The following is a 19195-nucleotide window of genomic DNA, read 5'->3' as shown; positions in this document are numbered from 1 at the left end:
AGTTGGAGTCGGGGTGGGGGGTGTGTGTGAGGGTGCTGAGGGTGTAGAGAGGGGCTGGTGAGCAGCAAGGTGAGAGATGGAGCCAGACTCCACCACCCGGCCCCCACCAGCCCCAGCAGGAAGCCCCAACCTGGCTTGGGATCCAGAGCTATGTGGATTTCTAAGAAAAAAAAAAAAAGTTTATTTAAAATTTTGTACATAAATAAATAAATAAATATCTTCTGGCATTACAGAGACCTTACAATGACAAGCTAGGCCGGGGCAGGGCTGGGGTATGGGAGACGAGTGTCCTCAGAGGCAGACAGTGGGACTCGGGGAAACGCAGAGCGACTCCAAGACAAAGTGAACCGGCTTCCCGACAGGCAGTTTCTCTCGTGGGAGAAGAGCCATGGGCACAGAAGGGTCGGATGGGGGGGCGACAAACGAACGATGAACTTCAAAGGGGCTCTGCGGGGAGGGGAGGAGAAAGGAAAAGAAAAACACCAAAACCCAGGAGTTCCTAAGTGTGTGTGGCGGTTGGGGAGTGGATTAATCACCGTAGCAAAGAGGTGGGGAGGGAAAGACAAAAAAAAGAGGGAGGAGCGAATGGGCACCCTAGAGGTGAAAGGCCGAGCTTGGCCCAGGGTGGAGAAGAGCCGAGGAAGCGAGGAAGCCTGAGCCAGTCCGGAGCTGGCGGGCGAGGAGGCGCCGGCCGCCGGCAAGGCGCTGGGCTGGGCCGGGCCGCTGTGTCGCCGGGCAGAGAAAGATTCGCGCGCTTGCGGTGTGTTCATAGCTGGGAGTCCGCTTTGGATAACCGCGGGCCCTGGGATGGGGACACCAAGGTCAGGTCAGCCAAGCTCTTGACGCTTCCCAGGACGGAAGACCCCTGCAAAGTCGCGCTACCTCAGTGCGCGACCGCCTTAGGCAGTGGGTGCCCGGGAAACAGTGCCGTGTCCGAGGACCAGTCTTGGAGCCACGCGCGGGGAGTGTCTGGGGTGGGCTCCCTGGGAAGGCGTGCGCCTAGGGAGTGACCGTGAGATCGCGGTCATCCTTCCCCGAAGAGGACGGAGACATGGGCACTTCATCGTCGTCCTCGGAGCATTTAGCGGAGGAGAGCGACGCGCACTTGCAGCCCTGCGGTGCGCCCTCGCCCGCTCCCGCGCCCCCGCCGCCCCCGCTGCCGCCGCGGTGGTTGCTGCCCTTGCCCTCCTTCTTGTGCTTCACTCGGCGGTTCTGGAACCAGATCTTCACCTGCTTCTCCGACAGATTCAGGTAGGTCGCGATCTCGATGCGGCGCAGGCGGGACAGGTACATGTTGGCGGCGAACTCGCGCTCCAGCTCTAGCAGCTGCGTGCTGGTGAACGCCGTACGCATCCTCTTGCTGCTGGGCAGCGGGTTCGAGCTGCTGTCTGGAGAGGGTGGGGCGCAGAGACGCAAGCCATCAGACCTCGGCGCCGGGGGCCCCATCCTCCGGTGGGCGGCCGTCAGAATCCCGGGATTCTGGTCTCTCTCCCACCCCTTCGCCCCAACACAATGCACGGCAGCTAATAGCGGTCGGCCTCCTCGTCAAGCCCAGGGACCCTGGTACTCCACCAGTCACCGGGCCCCGCACTCCATGGAATGCCCTGCGCCCCAGCCCTCGCTCCCTCCTGGAAGTCTCCGCCAGGATCGGGACTTCCTGCTTCTCCCTCCCTGCCAGGGTCCAGTCCCAGCTCTCCAGCAGCACGCCACCCAGAGTGACCCCCTCAGAGGCCCGACATGATCACCCCCAGGAACCCAGGGTCCTCATCCCCTATCCCCGCCCGCCCAGCTTTGGTCTGTCCCCTCCCTGCCCCCCCACCCCCCCGCGCGGCTTACCCACGGAGATGCAGTGGAACTGCCTGGGGTCGGGGAGGGAGTACGAGGTCTGGTAGAGCGCGGCGGCGGCGGCGGCGGCGGCGGGGCTGTGAGCGACCCCGGGCGACACGGCCGAGTGCTGGCGGCCCAGGGGCGCATGGCAGTATTGCGAGCCGAAAGGCGGGAAGGACGCCTTGAGCAGGGGCAGCGCGGGCGGCCCGGGGGGCCCGTGCAGCTGGGAGGCGGTGACGCAGAGCGGGCAAACGCACAGCAGCCCAGCCTTGCGCGCGTGGCAGGCGCCCGGGGAGAGGCCGTGCAGGGCGTGCGGCGGCGGCACGGCGTAGGGGAAGAGCGGCGGCGGGCTGCCCTCCGGCGCCTTCTTCTCGCCGGCCTCGCGCAGCACCAGCGAGTCCACCAGGAAGGAGCGCGGCATGGCCCCGGCGCGCGGCCGCCCCGCCGCCGGCCTGCTCCCGGCGCCCCGCGGACCCCGGGGCTCCCCGCGCGCTCGCCCGGGCCGCGGCCGCGCGCAGCTGCCCGTTCCGGGGAGGCCGCGGCTGGAGGCGCCGCCCAGAGAGCGCGGGGTGCTGGCCAGCACTAGTGGTGCTGAAAGGCGCCAGCGGCGCCGCTTAAATAGGACTATTGCCATGTGATGGGCTACGCCAGGAGCGGCCGGGGCCTCTCAATAGGGTTTTTGTGCCTTTTCTCTTGGCATTCACTCTGCACGCTTCCTCATTATTTCACTTGTTAACTAAATGAACTGCATAATGTACTCTATTCTTGTCAACCCCACCCACGCGGTAACAGGCGCCCTCGCCCCCTCCTCTCCCTCTTGCGGGTTTATTTTCTCATTCTCCTGCGATTTAATATTCTTTTCTTTCTCTTTATTCCTTACTCTCCTTTGACTTTGCATTGGCGATCGGCCCGTTTATCTTACTGATTTTGCACCCTCGCTTCCACAGATCTCCCCATGGGCGCACACTCCTATGTTTTCTGGGGGACTCGGTCCGAGTCCCCGTTCTGCTATCCTTTCTCCCTCGCCCCCCCCTCCCCGTCTTCCCCAAGATCAGGCTGCCTCCACTGGGTTTAATCAGCTCAGTTGTGCACCCCGCGAGCGTCCCCGTGGCCGGCCACTATTTCCACCTGTGGAATTCTTTCCCCTCTCTGGGTACGGGAAGCAGGAGCAGGGCTCCTGCAGGGGTGGCGTCGCTGGGCAGACAGAAGGGCTCGGTATTTGCTCTCCAGCACTAGCCGCATCGCTGTCCCTCTTTTCTCTAAGTTTCTCAAATTCTCTTAACTTTGATGCTGTCCGTAGCGCCTTAGTGTTTGTTCAGGAGACGATCGTGGCTGTAAAGAGGAAACCAGCCACGGGGAATCACAGAGAGACAGGGAATCACAGACAGAGACGGGAAATCACAGACAGAGACAGGAAATGGGAGGAGAGCCTGGCCGGCAAAGACCTAGATCTTATACAGCACCAGAAGTGGAGCGTGTGGGCGCTCTTTCCGCTGGCCAGTGCCCCAGCAGACCCGCGGGTGCGCTGGGAAGTCGTTGCCTTCCCGGGGGTTAGCCCTAGAGGGGCAGCGGCTCCAGGGGCAGCTCTGTGCCCGGCTTCTGCTGACTCTGGCCGTGCTCTACCAGACTTTCTCTCTCCCCAAGACCTGCTCCTGTCACCTGCCTCAGTCTCTTCTTTCTGGTCACACAATGGTTAAACAACTTGAAACGCCTGGCGTAGTATACACAGCTTCGGCTTCTAAAATCGTCCTCTGGGCTCCAAGCAGGAGCTTTTCCCATACAATGGGATATTAGCATACAGATTTCGAACGTACAGCCTGAGACTTTTCGAGGAAGACATTTACTTTCGATTTTATTGGAACCGAGTCGCTGCAGTTACCTGCTCTGAGCCCTGAAAGGAATTGCGAGACATGGAGAGAGAAGCTTTCCGGACGGGGAATCAGTGCACGGAATAAGGGCCCCGAATGGAAGTCTTCGCACGGCTTTTCATCATCCGAGACATCTCTGCAGTAGCAACAGCAGCAGATGATAGCTGATCAAAAAGCAAAGATAGTTTATTTGAGGAGAAATAACAGATTCCATAAAAGAGAGAGGGGCGGGGGAGAAATAATCGGGATGGAGGGCCTGTCCCCTAGCAGGAAGAGTAAGGACTCGGAGCTTCCTTGATGGATCTATCAGCCTGGGGGGCCAGCGGCGTCCCTCAACTCCAAGGTCTCTTCCTCAAGGCTCCTACTATGTGAGTGGGAGCGGTGTTGGCGGACAAGCCAGGGTGCATCAGTACAGCTTAATGCCAGTTCTAATTGCTCCCTGGAAAATTTGGGCTGGCCAGGACCTCGAAGACTGGGCCCAGAGGGGTACTAGAGCTGGGAGAGGGCCTCCCTTCTGGGCAGAGGTGGGTGGGAGAGGTGCAGGGTGCAGGCAGGACCTGGAAGCCTGAAAGGGGCAGCTGGGAGCCCGCAAAGGGTCAATGAGGAGCTCTCTCCAGGGACTGTAGCCCACGCCCGGGAGGAAGGGGTTAAGAGCCCCTGAATGTGAGCAAGGCCAAAGCTACTGGGAAAGAATATCTGGGGGTGTGGGGGGGAATAACCAGTTTTTTTTTTCCCTCCAGCCTCTGGACCTTATTGAATGTCATTGAAGAAAGTTTTGAATGCCAGATAAAGAGAGGCGAATTAAAGTGTGTGACAGCAGAGGATAAGCAAACACAAAGAGAACTCTGTCACACTTTGGGGCAGAATCCGTGGGCTTTTTACCAAGTCTCTCCGCTATGATTGAATTAAGTAATAGGAAAACATTTTCTTTCAGTTTAGAGCCATTAGACAAAAACTTCAAAGCGAATAACACTTTTTAATGTGCAGCCCACAATGGATTGGGTTTTGTGCTGAAATGTTTAAATGGTTTGTTGTGCAACTCGGCGCGGGAGAGAGCCGGGCCCAAGCAGAATAGCATCCTTGAGAGGAGTGTTTTTGGGAAGCCTAGAAAGAGCGCATACTTAATCCCCCATCCCTAAACTGGGCAGGTTGTGGGCTGGAAAGGGGACTCCCTCCTTTGCGGTCCTGGGCCACTGGCTGCACCCCAGGAGTTGGATAATGTCAGGAAAAAAAGTTCTGTGCCCCCGGAGAAGGCCAGCCCCGAGGGCTGGGCAAGAACGGAGGGACGCCGGCCTCAGGGAGCTTAGTGCGGCCCAGCAAGGGTGCCCAGTGCCCTTCGGCCAGCCCCGGAGGCCTGTGTCCTCGCCTGGCTTCCCGTCGCTGCCTTTAGAGCCCGGCGGGGTCGGGGTCCCTCGCTCCCTGGGTGTAGGCTGGCGGCTGTATGGCTATCCCCTTCCAGGCGCCTCCCTGAGCTGCCTTCAGCAGGGTGGGGTGGGGTGGGGATGGGAGGAGGTGGAGGGATTAGCCTGATAGCCTGGGAGAGGGGCCCCAGGGAGCCTCTCACCTGTGCGCCCTACTCGGCCCCCAGCGGGTTTTCAAGTGTCCATTAGGGACAATTCAACATGGAATCATTTCTGCCATGTTGGTCTTTTCTTTTACTTTCAGAATGCCTCCTTTCCTGTCGATATAGAGAACACACCATCTTTCTCCTGGAAATGTAATTTCAAGCTATTTGCAGCAAAAACTGCACAGATTTCGAGGGGTGGGTGGAGTGGGGTGGAGTGGGGCACGCTCTTGTTACCTTATTTTAGTCACAAATTTCTTCAAATGTCATTTTCCTTCCTGGGAAGGCCAAGGACCCTGCTTAAAAATACTTCCCCTCTTCTCCAGCGCCCCCCACAGTGTTGCTTGCTCTATAAACACCTTGCCACTGTGTCACTGAGGCATTCGATTTTCTGCTCCCTGCCCCTGCCCCTGCCCCACCCCCACATGTCTGCTCCACTGAGGACTGGCTGTTTGTCTATCTTGTGCATTGCTGTACTGTATCCCAACTCAGAACAGTTGTTCCTGGCACATGGTAGGTGTTCAGCATGTATTTCCTGCATAAAAAAAGGAAAGAAAGTGGCCTGGCTTGGGAGGTGGCTTGGGGAAGAAGATATGCTGGTTTGCCTGCTTAGTGCCCTGGACACTTAGGAGTGTGGCCAGGGTGACTGACCTGCAGGGACTGCTGACCCTCTCCCAGCCACCACACCCTCCGCAGGGCTCAAACAGGACTGGAAGTCTGTGTGTTTGTTGAGCGAAAGGCGAGTCTGTAGGCAAGATGGCCTTCAGAGAGGCAGGATGGTTCCCTTCCAGGCAGCTCTGTTGTCCTGCTCTGAGAAGCTGGATGAAACTTCGGTAGCTCAAGTCTAGGATTGTCCTTCCAATGATATATCGGAGAAAAGACTGGTCAGAAAGAGAGTAATGCGGCGTATGCTCTGGAATTACCAGCGACCGCGTATGTGCTTTCTGTGGAGGGGGGATTCTCATTGTTACGGGGAGGGAGAGGCTGCTCGCTTGACCAGGCTGGTGGTAACTCAGACCACTCTGGGAGAGCAACCCGCTCAGTGGAGCTGAGGGGACCGAGGGCGCCAGGCCTCCTAGGGAGTGATGAGTGCACGTGGGAGGCAGCAGTGGTGTCCACCCACCGCAGGGGTGGGGAGAGGTGCCTGGACCCAGATGTGGTCGGGGAGTGCAGGCCAGGCCACGAAGGGTCACTGTAAGAGCTCTATACTTGATCCTACATGGAAAGCATTAAGCAAGGGTAGTAACAGAGTCAGATCTGAACTTGAGACCTAACTGGCAGAAGCAGTAGGTCCTGTTGATGGGGACAGAGAAAAGCCAGAGTCAGCTTGCAAATGAGTGTTTATGGAACTATCCAATGAATGGAGGGAGGGAAAACGCACAAGGAGAAAATTATATCAGTTCAAGTGATGGATAATGACCACCTGGGCAGGGGTGGAGGCAGGAGGGTCAGAAAGGGGAAACATTTGAGAGAAGGGAATGGATAAGATCAGTTAGGGGTGTGTGTGTGTGTGTGTGTGTGTGTGTGTTGAAGGGGCATGAGAGAGGGAATCATACACATCGCTTGGTCTGAGGGGATGGGAGGGTGGTGATGCCACAGGCAGAGACCAGGACCGTCAGAGCAGGGCCCATTTTTGCTCATGAAGCTGCAACATGATGTCATATTTGGACATGTTGCATTTTCATCCATAACCTCAGAGTCTTCTGCTGATGTCCCATGGTGAAAATGTGAGTCTAAAGCTGAGCAGAGAGATCAGCGATGGAAAGAGAGATTTGGGACTAACGTAGACAAAAATGGTAGCCTTAGTGTTAGGATGGATGAGCTTGGGGGTGGGAAGGTACAGAGAAGAAACGCGATTGTAGATGTATTCCTAGGAACACCCATATTTAAGAGACAAGTGGAGAAAGGCTCTTTCAAAGTCAGGGAAGTTTTGCATCCATCTTAAACCAGAAAATAATCCTGAAGATAGAGCTTCATGCTGGGAATAATGGAGCAGAAAGATGGCAAGAACCAGAGTCTTTGAGGATGCAGGAGCAGCTTTACCTACTTTTTTGGTTGTAAGTGAAAGATGTTTATCTTTTAAACTATTGAATTTTTTATTACATCTGGCTGTATTTAATCATAATTAACATGGTCCCTTGGCTACCCTGGTGGCTCAGGCAGTAAAGGATCCATCTGTAATGCAGGAGATGTAGGAGACCTGAGTGCGGTCCCTGGGTTGGGAAGATCCCTCGCAGGAGGGCACGGCAACCCATTCCAGTATTCTTGCCTGGGAAATCCCATGGACAGAGGAGCCTGGCCGCTCATGGGGTTGCAAAGAGTCAGACACGACTGAGCGACTAAGCACAGCACAATATGGTCGCTAAGCCCTGATCCAGCCAGATAATAAGAATCAAGCCCAAATAAGGAATCAATGGGAATCATGTTAAAGCAGCTGTGATGTCCTCCTGTTTTTTTTTTTCCCCCCAGCTAGATTATAAAGCTGTCAGGGCAGGGATAAAGACTTACTTATATAGGTATCACCAACCTTTGTCACAGTACATGGCATGTTAGATATGTTGTTCAGTTTAGTCGCTCAGTCGTGTCCAGCTCTTTGCAACCCCGTGGACCACAGCACGTCAGGCCTCCCTGTCCATCATCAGTTCCTGGAGGTTACTCAAACTCATGTCCATTGAGTCAGTGATGCCATCCAACCATCTCACCCTCTGGCATCCCCTCTCCTGCTGCTGATATGTTGAGTAAATGTTTGATGTGGGTGCTAATGGCCACAAAGGGGCTGTTCTTTCTTGGCCCCTCTTCAGTGCACCACAGGTGGTGCTAGTGGTAAAGAACCCACCTGCCAATGCAAGAGATGCAAGAAACTCAGGTTCCCAGAGTCGCGAAGATCCCCTGGAGAAAGGCATGGCAACCCACTCCAGCATCCTTGCCTGGCGAATCCCATGGACAGAGGACCCTGGCGGGCTGTGGTCCATGGGGGTCCCAAAGAGCCGGACACGACCGAGCCACTGAGCACACACAAACCACAGCTGCATTTCGATGAGCACTGCAAGGTTTCAGAAGCTCTCGGAGCTTTAGCTTTCTTATAATAAAGTGAGAATGACCCCTCACCTTCCTTGTAGGGATTAAAGATGATGCACGCGTATCTTGAATGCTATCAGCTTTTCTGGTTAGTGGGAGCAGATGAAGGCAATTCATACCAAGAACCAGAGCTTCTCGGCTTCCCTGGTGGCTCAGTGGTGAAGAATCCACCTACCAATGCAGAGGACACGGGTTCAATCCCTGGCCCAGTAAGATTCCACGTGCTGCGGAACAACTAAACCCGTGCTCCCTGACTATTGAGCCTGTGCCCTAGAGTCCATGCTCCACAAGAGAAGCCACCGCAATGGGAAGCCTACACACCGCAGCTAGAGAGCAGCCCCTGCTTACCGCAACTAGGGAGAGCCCATGAAGCAATGAAGAGCCTGCACAGCCAAAAGATAAATAAAGTTATTAAAAAGTAATGCAATCCTCTGTTAAAAAAAAAAAAGTATCAGCCGTTCTATTTGAATCTTGTGGGGCCTCTGGGCTCCCTTTCCCGTATGATTTTTCTGGACGGCCGTCAAGGGTTGCCTTACCAGTGCCCACAGGCCAGTCTGTTAGCTGGCACCTCCCCTGATGCCCACCACGTGCTGTTTCTTTCCGGAGCGACCGGCTGCAGGAGTGTTCAGTGAGGCCCTCTCTTGGCATGGATCATCTAGTCTGAGTAACTCACCGTAAACCGTTTCCTTTTCTCTTCCCCCTTGAGATCGATGGAAGCAAAGATGATTTCTGCGGGATGAGGGTATTCTCCTACTCAGGGACCTAGAGGGTGAATGTGGCACCGCTTACTGAGGACTTCAATAGGAAGTGTTTGTAGATTTAAAGAAAACTTGGAGGGTTTGGAACAAGCAGAACCAGTCTCACCTCGAATAGTTTTCCATGGGTGAGTGAACTCCTTACCTTTAAGCACAGCCTTTAGAATAAATTGCTGTTTTCCCCTAATGGATGAGAGTGACTCTTGAGTCACAAGGATGGGCTGGTCTGTGGCCTGAAGTCAGATTTCCAGCAGGAAACTTGGTTCTGAGACCTCGCAGTGTAAGCGTTTCCTGTCCTGTATGCCTTCCTTTCTCTGCCAAGGGGAGCTCCCGACTCAATGATCAGCCAGGTGGCAGCATAAAGCAATAAACCCGGTAACAGTGGAGCCCTCCTTTGCTCAGGTGTCTCCACACCCTCTCCTCTTCCCCCATTTTCACCAGAGCAAACCCGGGACACATCTCCTCCCCCAAGCCTTTGAAAGCCTTTGACTCAGAAACAGCAGGACAGCAAAGATAAGCCACTGGAAGGGAAAGAGCCGAGGGCTTGTTTACAGCTGGTATGACATTCTGTGGTGTATCATGCAGAGTAGATCAACTGAGAAGGTCTGGGGGCTTCTATGACCATCACCCCAAACCCCACACTCGACTAACACTGCCAAGCTCTTGTTTTGTTCAGTAAAGTACTTACTTGGCCCACGGTTTCTCAGAGGCACAGTGAGCAGGTGATGAATGCTGACTGTGCATTCATTACGTTTTGGAAGAGAGGAAGGGGCGGGAGGACGGCAGGCGTACCAGGAGACCTTGGGTCTTGCAGGAGCTGCTCTGGAGTTTTCATAGCAATGTCCTTACGCTGGCAGGGAGCTGGGTATTTCTGCCCCAGTCCACCAGTGGGTTCTGGAGCCCTGTGGTCTTGCAGTCATGTTCAATCCCAACGGATATGGTGCTCACCATTTGGCTAGTGTTCCTGATCCTCCAGGGCCTTAATTCTTTATATATATATAATATTTAGAAATTAATGTTGTAAGAGAGAAAGAGGGAACCTCAAGAGCTCAGACTCTGAAAAAGCGAAAGGGAGTGGAATCCTGTACAAGTGGAGGCATTGTGTTTAGGAATAGAGGTGGATATAGGGAAAGACAGGGGTCTGCTGAAAGAGATGGTCATGGGAAGATGAGGTTTTTTAAAAAATTAAATTCACTTATTTGGCTTCACTGGTCCTTGGTTGTGCCACACAGGAGCTCCAGTCTTCATCTTGGCCTGTGGCTTGATCCCCTGACCTGGGTCCCCTGCACTGGGAGTACAGAGTCTTAGCCGCTGGACCACCAGGGAAGCTCCAGAACTCTGGTTCTTAATTCCCACAGAGAACATTGTGTCTGGCATTGCTACTTGAGTAATTGTAACTATACAGATCTCTGTGTCATTTTGGAGCACCAGGCTAATGCCTTGTTAAAAAAAGGAAGAAAATTAAAGTTAGACTCCACGGAGAACTGTTGACTCGTGGATCTGCTCTGGGTAGGCCCAGGACCTCGGAGAGAAGTCCTTTTTCTAGCTAACAATGTAGAGTTGTGAACAAACTGAATCCCTAAGAAGAGTCACTTTCTTTTCCTTCTCTAGCTATTAAGTGGAGGCCAATATCATGGGGCAGTTACTACCAGCAGGAGCCTTAGTGCTAAGGCTAGCTGGTTCTCTTCTGGGATGGCAAGAAGATACCACTTCTTTTTTTAAAAAAATATTTGTCAAGTCTTACTTGCAGCAGACTGAGGCTTGGGCCTGCCTGACTCCACCGCCTGGTTCCGCTCACTTCTCTGTGTACCAGCCTCATACAGCACAAGGTGGTGTGTGCCAGTGTAGTCCCAGTGAGTTTTACTTCTGGAAGCATTCAGAGAAGAGTTCTTGCAGCCTGGGGCCAGGAGGAAGCGTATCTCTGAGGAGGGGAGGCTTGACTTTGTCCTTCAGGAAGGACAGGACTTAGACTGAAAGTAAAAGTGTTAGTCACTCAGTCGTGTCCCACTCTTGACGACCCCACAGACTGTAGCCTGCCAGGCTCCTCTGTCCATGGGATTTCCCAGGCAAGAACACCGGAGTGGGTTGCCATGCCCTCCTCCAGGAGATTTTCCCAACCCAGGGATCAAATCCGGGTCTCCTGCATGGCAGGCAGGTGCTTTACCACCTGAGTCACCAGGGAAGCTGTCAAGACTTGGATGCATGGGCTGCACATGGATGGATGAGATGGGGAAGAGAGAGGAGTTGGAAAGGACAGTATGAGACGATGCACAAGAGTATATGTTGGGGACATAATGAATTTATGAAGCTGGAGGGACAGTTGAGGGAGAGCTTGTTGAGGGGCCTGGTGTATAAAGAGTGTTGGGCTTCAGGGTAAGACTGGTCTTATGGTTGGTGGTAGGAATACCAAATTGCCATTCCATGTCTCTCATTACCTTCTGGTTCCCACTGACTTGTTTTTCTTTTCTTTTCTTAAATTCATTTGGCTGTGCTGAGTCTTAGTTGCAGCATGTGGGATCTAGTTCCCTGACCAGGGATCGAACCCAGGCCCCCTGTATTGGAAGCTTGGAGTCTTAACCAGTGGGCCACCGGGGAAGTCCCCCCTCTGACTTGGTTTGCAACCTGGATAATTCCTGGGGAGAGGAGTAGTTGATCGTTTCTCTAAGCTGGGAAGGAGGAGATGGCTGCTGGTCCAGTCCTTGCTGCCGCCTGCTTCCGAAGGGCAGGGAGAGAGTGTCTTCCTGGCGCTGTCCGGTGCAGGACCAGCGGAAGACAGGCGTTAGCATAAAATGAAGAGAGAGAGCACAGGCCGGACTTGCATTAGCAGACAATATTGCTTTGATTGCAGACAACACACATGAATTGAATTGATAAAGGAATCTTCCCATCAAAGCCAGAAATGAGTGGAAATTAACTTTAACAAAGTAAGCAACTGTGATCGAGACAGATAGAAGAAACCCAACCGCATACTTTGTACGTGTCAGAGGCGTCGAGCTGCAGAGCGTTCAGGCCCATCAGTGCTCGGGCATGATTAATAAACACTTACCCGGACATTCATCTGACGCGAGACTGACAAAGCCCCACAATGATGGAGAGAAGGGGCATTGCCTCTTGATAGATGCATCTGAAATGCTCATTTACTCCTTTTTGATGGATTTAAATGTTCAGGTACTCTCTCTCCATAGAAATTGATTCTGAAATGGGGCTGGGTTAAAAATAAGGGCTAGAGATGTAACTGTGTCGACGTGGCAGAAAATGTATCCCTCCTAGACATCCATGCATAGACGGACACAAGCTGGAGTTAACCAAGGTTTGCGAGATGCTGGGGGTGGGGAGGGCTGCTTATTTTTTAAGTGTGAAGTGGGATAGATAGACACAAAAATCCATCTGAGAGTCTGTAAATAATGTTGGAGGCTGTGACCCAAACACTAGCCTTTTTCTTTCTTGTCTGAAACAGTTTAAAAATTATCTATTGGGGAAAAGATCTCAAAGAATAGGTTTACATTTGGACTTACTAAGATCTGCACCAGATCTGAATTTTCCACTGGAGGAGGCACGGATGTGGCCATGGATGAATGATGAATGTGGTCCCTAGAGGCAGGAAGCTCATTCATTCAGGCCCCCATCCACCCTCTCCAGATAACAAGGCAGGTCTGGGTTTGCTAGGTTGAGTTTGCAACACTGGGGCCACTGTCCCCTTGGGTGCAAAGCCCAGGCCAGCAGGCTCCTGGCATTCCACCCGCAACTCTGTGTCTGCTCAGGCAGAGTCCCGGAGGACTGTGCCGTGGCCCAGGCATGGGGTCTTGTTTGTTTGAGGAGTGATGTTGCAAAAGGTACTGCCAGGTACAGGATTCCCTGGGAGACAGAGTATGTCTCCATCACTCTCCAGACTCTTTAAGACAAGAAAAGTCTAGTTTGGGGGCTCTGGGTAGGGCAGTTTTATTTATCCAAACAATACCGTTCCCAGACACAGATGCCATGAATCACCTTGTGAATCTTCCTGTAAAATACAGGAGGTGCTCTTAGAGTCCTGAGATTCTGTTTCAGAGAATGTCTACCAGGGCACAGAAGGAGAATTCAAGGCCCCTGTCAGCCCTGCTCAATCCCCACTGGGGCTGAACAGACTGTCATAAGCAAGACAGTCTTCCTTAGGCCTCCATCTCTGAGTGGCTCAGATGGTAAAGAATCTGCCTGCAGTGCAGGAGACCTGGGTTCTATCCCTGGGTTGGGAAGATGGAATGGCAACCCACTCCAGTATTCTTGCCTGGAGAATCCCATGGACAGAGGAGCCTGGTGGGCTAGAGTCTATGGGGTCACAAAGAGTCTGACATGACTCTGTAACTGACTTTCACTTTTCTGAAAGAGCAGTAAGGAATGCTCTCCAGGGTTCTGAGGGGTGGCACTGGGCCCCTTAGGGATTCTCCCAGATACAAAGGACAAAAAAAGAAAATCTGATGTTTTTTTTTTTTTCATGAAAACCATGTGTGGAGAAGCTGTGCAATTACGGTCTTAGGAAATCTAGGATTTTCTTATCTTTCCTCCCCAGCATTTGTGGTCTGTTGTCTTTCATGTTCACGTTTGCCCCCGTGGCAGGCAGAAGGCTGCGCTCCACACCTCATCGCGTTCCAGGCAGTGGGGAGAAGGAGACAGACAAAGAGTGGCCACGGGCTTCTCATCAGGAACCAAAGCTTCCTGGCAGCTCCACCTATGCACATGCCATCCTTCCGGGAGGGAGCGGGGAACAGGGGCAGGGTGAGGATCAGGCGAGTACTGAGACCTGCAGGAAGGAGAAGGAGGAGGTGCCTCTGATTCAGAGACTGTGGTCGGGGTGTCACAGTCTGCGTGGGCTTAGACAGCACACATTTATTTTCTCACATCCTGGAGCCTGGAAGTCCGAGGTTGGGGTGCCAGCAGGGTTAGGTTCTTGGTGAGGGTCCTCTTTCTGATTTGCAGACAGCTGTCTTCTCATTCTGTCCTCAGATGGTGTCAAGCAGGAGAGAGAAAGCAGGTTCTCTCCCGTCACTCCGTTGTGTCCAGGTCTTTGTGACCCCATGGACTATACAGTCCAGGGAATTCTCCAGGCCAGAATCCTGGAGTGGGTTGCCATGCCCTCTCCCAGGGGATCTTCCCAACTCAGGAATTGAACCCAGGTCTCCGCATTGCAGGCAGATTCTTTACCAGCTGAGCCACCAGGGAAGCCCTGTCTCTTCTTGCTGCTGCTGCTAAGTCGCTTCAGTTGTGTCCGACTCTGTGTGACCCCGTAGACGACAGCCCACCAGGCTCCTCTGTCCCTGGGATTCTCCAGGCAAGAACACTGGAGTGGGTTGCCATTTCCTTCTCCAATGCATGAAAGTGAAAAGTGAAAGTGAAGTCGCTCAGTCATGTCCAACTCTTAGCGACCCCATGGACTGCAGCCTACTAGGCTCCTCCATCCATGGGATTTTCCAGGCAAGAGTACTGGAGTGGGGTGCCATTGCCTTCTCTGCTGTCTCTTCTTATTAGGCTGTTAACCCAACCATGAAGTCTTCATTCTCATGACCTAACGATGGCCCAGAAGCCCTACCTCCTAATACCATTGCATTAGAAGTTAGTGTGAATTTCGGGGGGACAGAAACGTTCAGTCCGTAGCAGGGGTGGTGAGAACTGTAGACAGGGGTTTTGTTATTGGAGTGTAATTGCTTTACAACGTTGTTAGTTTCTGCTGTACAACAAGGTGACTCAGCTGCACGTATGCACATATCCCCTCCCTCTGGGTCTCCCTCCCCCCTCCCCCTGCATCCCACCCGCCCAGGTCCCCACAGAGCACTGAGCTGAGCTCCCTGTGCGCTACGGCATGTTCTATAGGATGGGCTTTTAAGTGAGGTTGACTCACGATTTGCCACCTGAGGGTTCAGAAACCCTGCAACCTGCCAGACACACATTTTCTTGCAATGCTTGGTTGAACTAGCCTAACTCTCACCCCACCCTGGGAAGTCCAGTGCCCTCCCAAGCCTTCTGGGGGTCCCTGCAGCCTGCGTCCACTGAAGCCCCCCTTTCCTCTCTGCAGAATGTCCCCGCAGGCTCCACTCTCTCCTTCCTCCTTCATTCTCGCTTCTACGAGCCAAGCTGTTGTGTTTTCTTTTCTATGCACATCTTTCATTCTTTTCAGTTGACTGGTGTTTACTTTAATCAGCTTTAGGACTAAGGAATAAAACACTGTTTAGGACAAAATTTTTCTCAGAACGGTGAGTCCTCATTTTTCAAGAACAGTTTCTGAAGAGTGATTTACCTTTTTCCATCTGTAATCTGATTCTCAACGCCTTTTCAGAGCAGAGTTTCCCTTTTCCACCTTGAGATAGTTTTTCCTTTTCTTATGGACTCTGTGAGGCTGACATGTTTGCGGACTCAGTACATCCGTGAGCTCTAACTAGTCTCTCCCTTTCCAATAGCCTTTGATGTCAGTCCTTTCCAAAGGCCCAGTAGTCACATTTCATGAAAAGAGAAATAAAGAGGAAGGTTTTTATCCCCCTGCCACCGATCAGAAATATGAAAACGATGTCTATTTTCTTTAGTAACAGCTAAGGGCAGAGACTGCAAATGAACCTCCCTCCATTAGGCACAATCAATAGAGATTTGGAGGTTTTCCCTCTAGTCTGGACTCCCCTTTGGGAACGAATGTGAGAATGAGGCCCATTTCCTGCAAAGGCCAGAGGGCAAAGGGAGCTGCTGGTCGCCGTCCATGTGACTCCAGTTATGGCCAGGCCTGGAGCTCAGGTTCTGGGCTCTCCCGTGGCAGGAGGTAATGATGGATGGGGGTCTAGTCTGAAGGTCTGAGCTGCCATGAATGAGGGAGGCCTGCTGCGCTTGCCCGGGGCCGAGCTTTCTCAGCAGTCGCTTTACAGCTTGCTGGGAAGCCCTGCACTCTTTCTGTGATGGGCAGGGCAGCCTGTCGGGTGAGACTGGACCAGCGAGGGCTGGACAATGAGAGGAAGTAGGCCATCCAGGGTTTGGTAAGCCTGCGTAGAGAGGGGACACAGAACTGCCCCCCTGTTGTGGGAGTCCCTCTGAGTCAGCTGGAGACTCCTCTGGGGCAGCTGGAAATGCAGTCCTGAAGGCTGCCCCCACTCTGTCCTCCCATGTACCCCCAGCTTCCGCAGAGCCCCTCAAAAGGGGCAACTTGAGCTTAGAAGGGGAGGCTACCCTGGGGGAGGGGAGGAGGTGGTTAAAAAGCCCCTCTCTAAGCTAAAGCACTGAAGTCCTCTGGGGCAGCCTGCAGGGAGATGCCCAAGGGGCCGAAAAGAGGCAGGCGCTTCTCCCAAGGATGCTTGGGCAGACAGACGGCAGACGCGGGCCGGCCCCTGAGGATGCTGCAAGGACACAGCTCTGCCCAGGGCTCAGGCACTCCTGTAAGCAGAGCATCTCCAAGACGTCCTTAGGACAGAATTTCGTATTCCAGAAGGGCTTCCTTGGGCTCTCATTTACCTTGAGTGTCTGGGGCACCCGTGTGGCCCCGAGACCTGACGATAACAATGCTTCCAACAAGCACAGTAATGATGGCTGATTCCACCGACCCAGAGGAGAACAAAGGAGGAGGCCACATGCACAGCAAAGCAGCTGCTCATCTACCTGAACAGCGAAGGTGCAGAATTGCACAAGTGATGGACCCGCCTGGCTGGCTTGCTGCATGCGATCCCTTTGTCTGTTCCTCCAGCCTCCCTGATGGCTTCTAAACCCCCCAGCCCCTCACATCTCCAGCCCCATGAGGCAAGACTGTGCCAGCCCCGGGTGTCCTTGCAGAGGGGACTGAAGGGCAGGGACAGAGGTCTGGTCCTGGAGACGAGGAGGAAGGGCAGAGAGTCGGGCTGGGAAGGGGACGGGAAGAGTGCTTGGCAGCCTTTGCATATGCCCACGGGCCCCTCTGCACCCTCGCCACCACCTTGCTGGCACTAAAAGGAGAGGGGGCATGAGGTGGGTGGGATGCAGCCGAGCCGGTGGCTGTGCTGTGGGGCCTGTGACTTAGTGAGCCCAGACAGCCCCAAGGTGGTGGGAAGAGGGCGTGTGCTTGTGAGTGCCACCGTTGGCAGGGTTCTGTGCCCAGCCGCTGTCCTGCATCGTCACCTTTGTGCCTCCAAACAGCCCCACCAGCTAAGCCGTGGGCTCTGCTCTGGAGATGAGAATACCGAGGCTCAGAGATACTGTCTTGGGTCCCACGTGAGTGGCTGGGAAAACATAGCTGTACCTGTCCTGTGAGATTCTGGGCTCTTTCTCTGGCTCCAAGGGGAGGTGGGGGTGCACTGCCAGCCCCCTACCTGCCCACACTGGCTCCCTCCTCAGAGCACCTCACCAGCAGCTGCAAGAGCTGAGCCCTGACCCACTCAACAGACTGCCCTGTAGGCTCAGGGTGGCAGGGCCAAGCCCCTCTCTGCACCAGGCTGGACTCCAAGCCGATGGCCTGGCGCTCAAGGGACCCCAGGCCTGCTCTCAGCCCTGTCCCACCCTGGGGCTTCTCTTCTTCTCCATATAAGTAACAGTGGCGTGAAGATGCTGCAGCTAGAGAGATCGCTGGGCTCTGGGAGGGAGATGGCTTGCTGCCCCAGCTGTGGAGGGTGGTTTGCCTCCAAAACCGAGAAGACATACAGCGTGGTCAGACCATCCGTGCTTCTCATGGGACACTTTGGTTTCTAGGCCTCCTGTGAAGTGCATTTCCTTAGAAGGGTGAGCGCACTCCCCTCCTTCCCTCTCGCACACCCTCACACACACGTGGCTCTGTTTTCAAAGAGCCTTTCTGCCTGGGATGCAGTTCTACTTCTGCCAAGGCAGGAACTGTGTCCTAAAGAGTGAGCAGGACTGGGGGCAGGGAGGGAGGGGAGAGATGACGACCACAGGGCCTTGGTTCCTCCCTCCCGGCCCCATGGCTCACCAGTTACAGAGGAAGCCGCAAAACCAGCACCAGTCACCACAGATGCCACGTGCTGCTGGGGACTGGTTTGAGTTGGTTCATGGACTGGGAGTGGTGGACCCTGCATGTGGTGGAGCCCGAGACCTGCGAGGGTCAGGAGGCACCGAGGCTGGGAGAAAAAAGGCCTTGGAGAGCCTCTTTTGGAGAGCAGGAGCTGTCGGCAGACGTGGGGAGGACCAGTGCTAACACCGTGGGCCAGACCGGAACACTCTGGTGTTTTCTGGAAAGCTGTTAGCCAGGTCATGGGGAGGTCAGGGCCTGCCTTGAGGTCTTCTCCCTGTGCTTGGCTCGTCCCCAGCAACTTGCTTTGGGAACAGACCTAGGAAATGTTTCCCTGGTCCATGAATACCCCTCAGCAGCAAGTCAGAGATTCCCCGAGAGGGTAAGTGGTTGAACGCATTGGCTTAACAGACAGGCGTTTGAATCCCAGCTCTGCCACCTGCTGGCTGTGGGACCAGGCAAATCAATTAAACTCTAGCCTCCTCAGTTTCATCACTGATAAAATGGGTTCCTCATTGGTTCCTGGTGGGGAGTCAGTGCCACAGTCTAGCATGAACAGACCCTCTATGTTATTTGTTGATGGACAAAATGAGATGATGCTCGTAAGATTTCTTAGGCAGTGAGTGAAGTGTCGTAAATGGTAAATGTCCAGCAATGAGAACCGGCATTAACATTATCACCGTTTGGACTGCAGTGCTCAAGGCAGATGGGCCACCTGAGCCCATATTCACAGCCCCTGGGGGCAGATTGCGCCATCCTCAGTCCCCGGCCACATGCGTGCTCAGTTGCTAAGTCACGTTCAACTCTTTGTGACCAACTCCTCTGTCCACAGGATTCTCCAGGCAAGAATACTGGCGTGGGTTTGCCATTTCCTTCTCCAGGGGATCTTCCTGACCCAGGGATCAAACCCACATTTCTTATGCCTCCTGCACTGGCAGGCGGGTTCTTTACCACTGAAGCTACCTGGGCCTCCCAATCTGGCCATGTGGCCACAGTATAAAGGTTTAGTCCAGACAATCAGGAGACAATTTTCAACTCTGATGACTTGTTTGAAGTGTGCACCTGGTCAGGAACCCACACCCACCAAGGGTCAGCTTCCTCCTCCTTCCCCCCAACCCTCCACCTTTGCAGGAGAGTCCGCGGGAGGGCACACAGTCTTGAATCC

The 19195-nt window shown here is 53.9% G+C and overlaps 1 protein-coding gene across 1 annotated transcript; it reads right to left on the bottom strand.

Moving 5' to 3' along the window:
- On the bottom strand, positions 996 to 2288 carry GSX1 (GS homeobox 1). The gene is made up of 2 exons (XM_018056329.1): positions 1837 to 2288; positions 996 to 1388 (listed from the first exon to the last, which is right to left on the bottom strand). Exons 1-2 carry the CDS (start codon positions 2246 to 2248, stop codon positions 1000 to 1002), a joined length of 801 nt encoding a protein of 266 aa, XP_017911818.1. The 5' UTR covers positions 2249 to 2288; the 3' UTR covers positions 996 to 999.

This window comes from Capra hircus, chromosome 12 (genome assembly GCF_001704415.2).
Source record: "Capra hircus breed San Clemente chromosome 12, ASM170441v1, whole genome shotgun sequence".
Lineage (NCBI taxonomy): Eukaryota > Metazoa > Chordata > Mammalia > Artiodactyla > Bovidae > Capra > Capra hircus.
This window is presented reverse-complemented; position numbering and strand designations above follow the sequence as displayed.

What these genes read in the sequence shown, in the direction of transcription:
- GSX1 (XM_018056329.1), bottom strand. Translation starts at nt 2,248, where the DNA reads ATGCCGCGCTCCTTCCTGGTGGACTCGCTGGTGCTGCGCGAGGCCGGC. An exon ending in GTTCCACTGCATCTCCGTGG is followed by an intron (nt 1,389 to 1,836) that starts GTAAGCCGCGCG and finishes CACCCTCTCCAG; the next exon opens with ACAGCAGCTCGAACCCGCTG.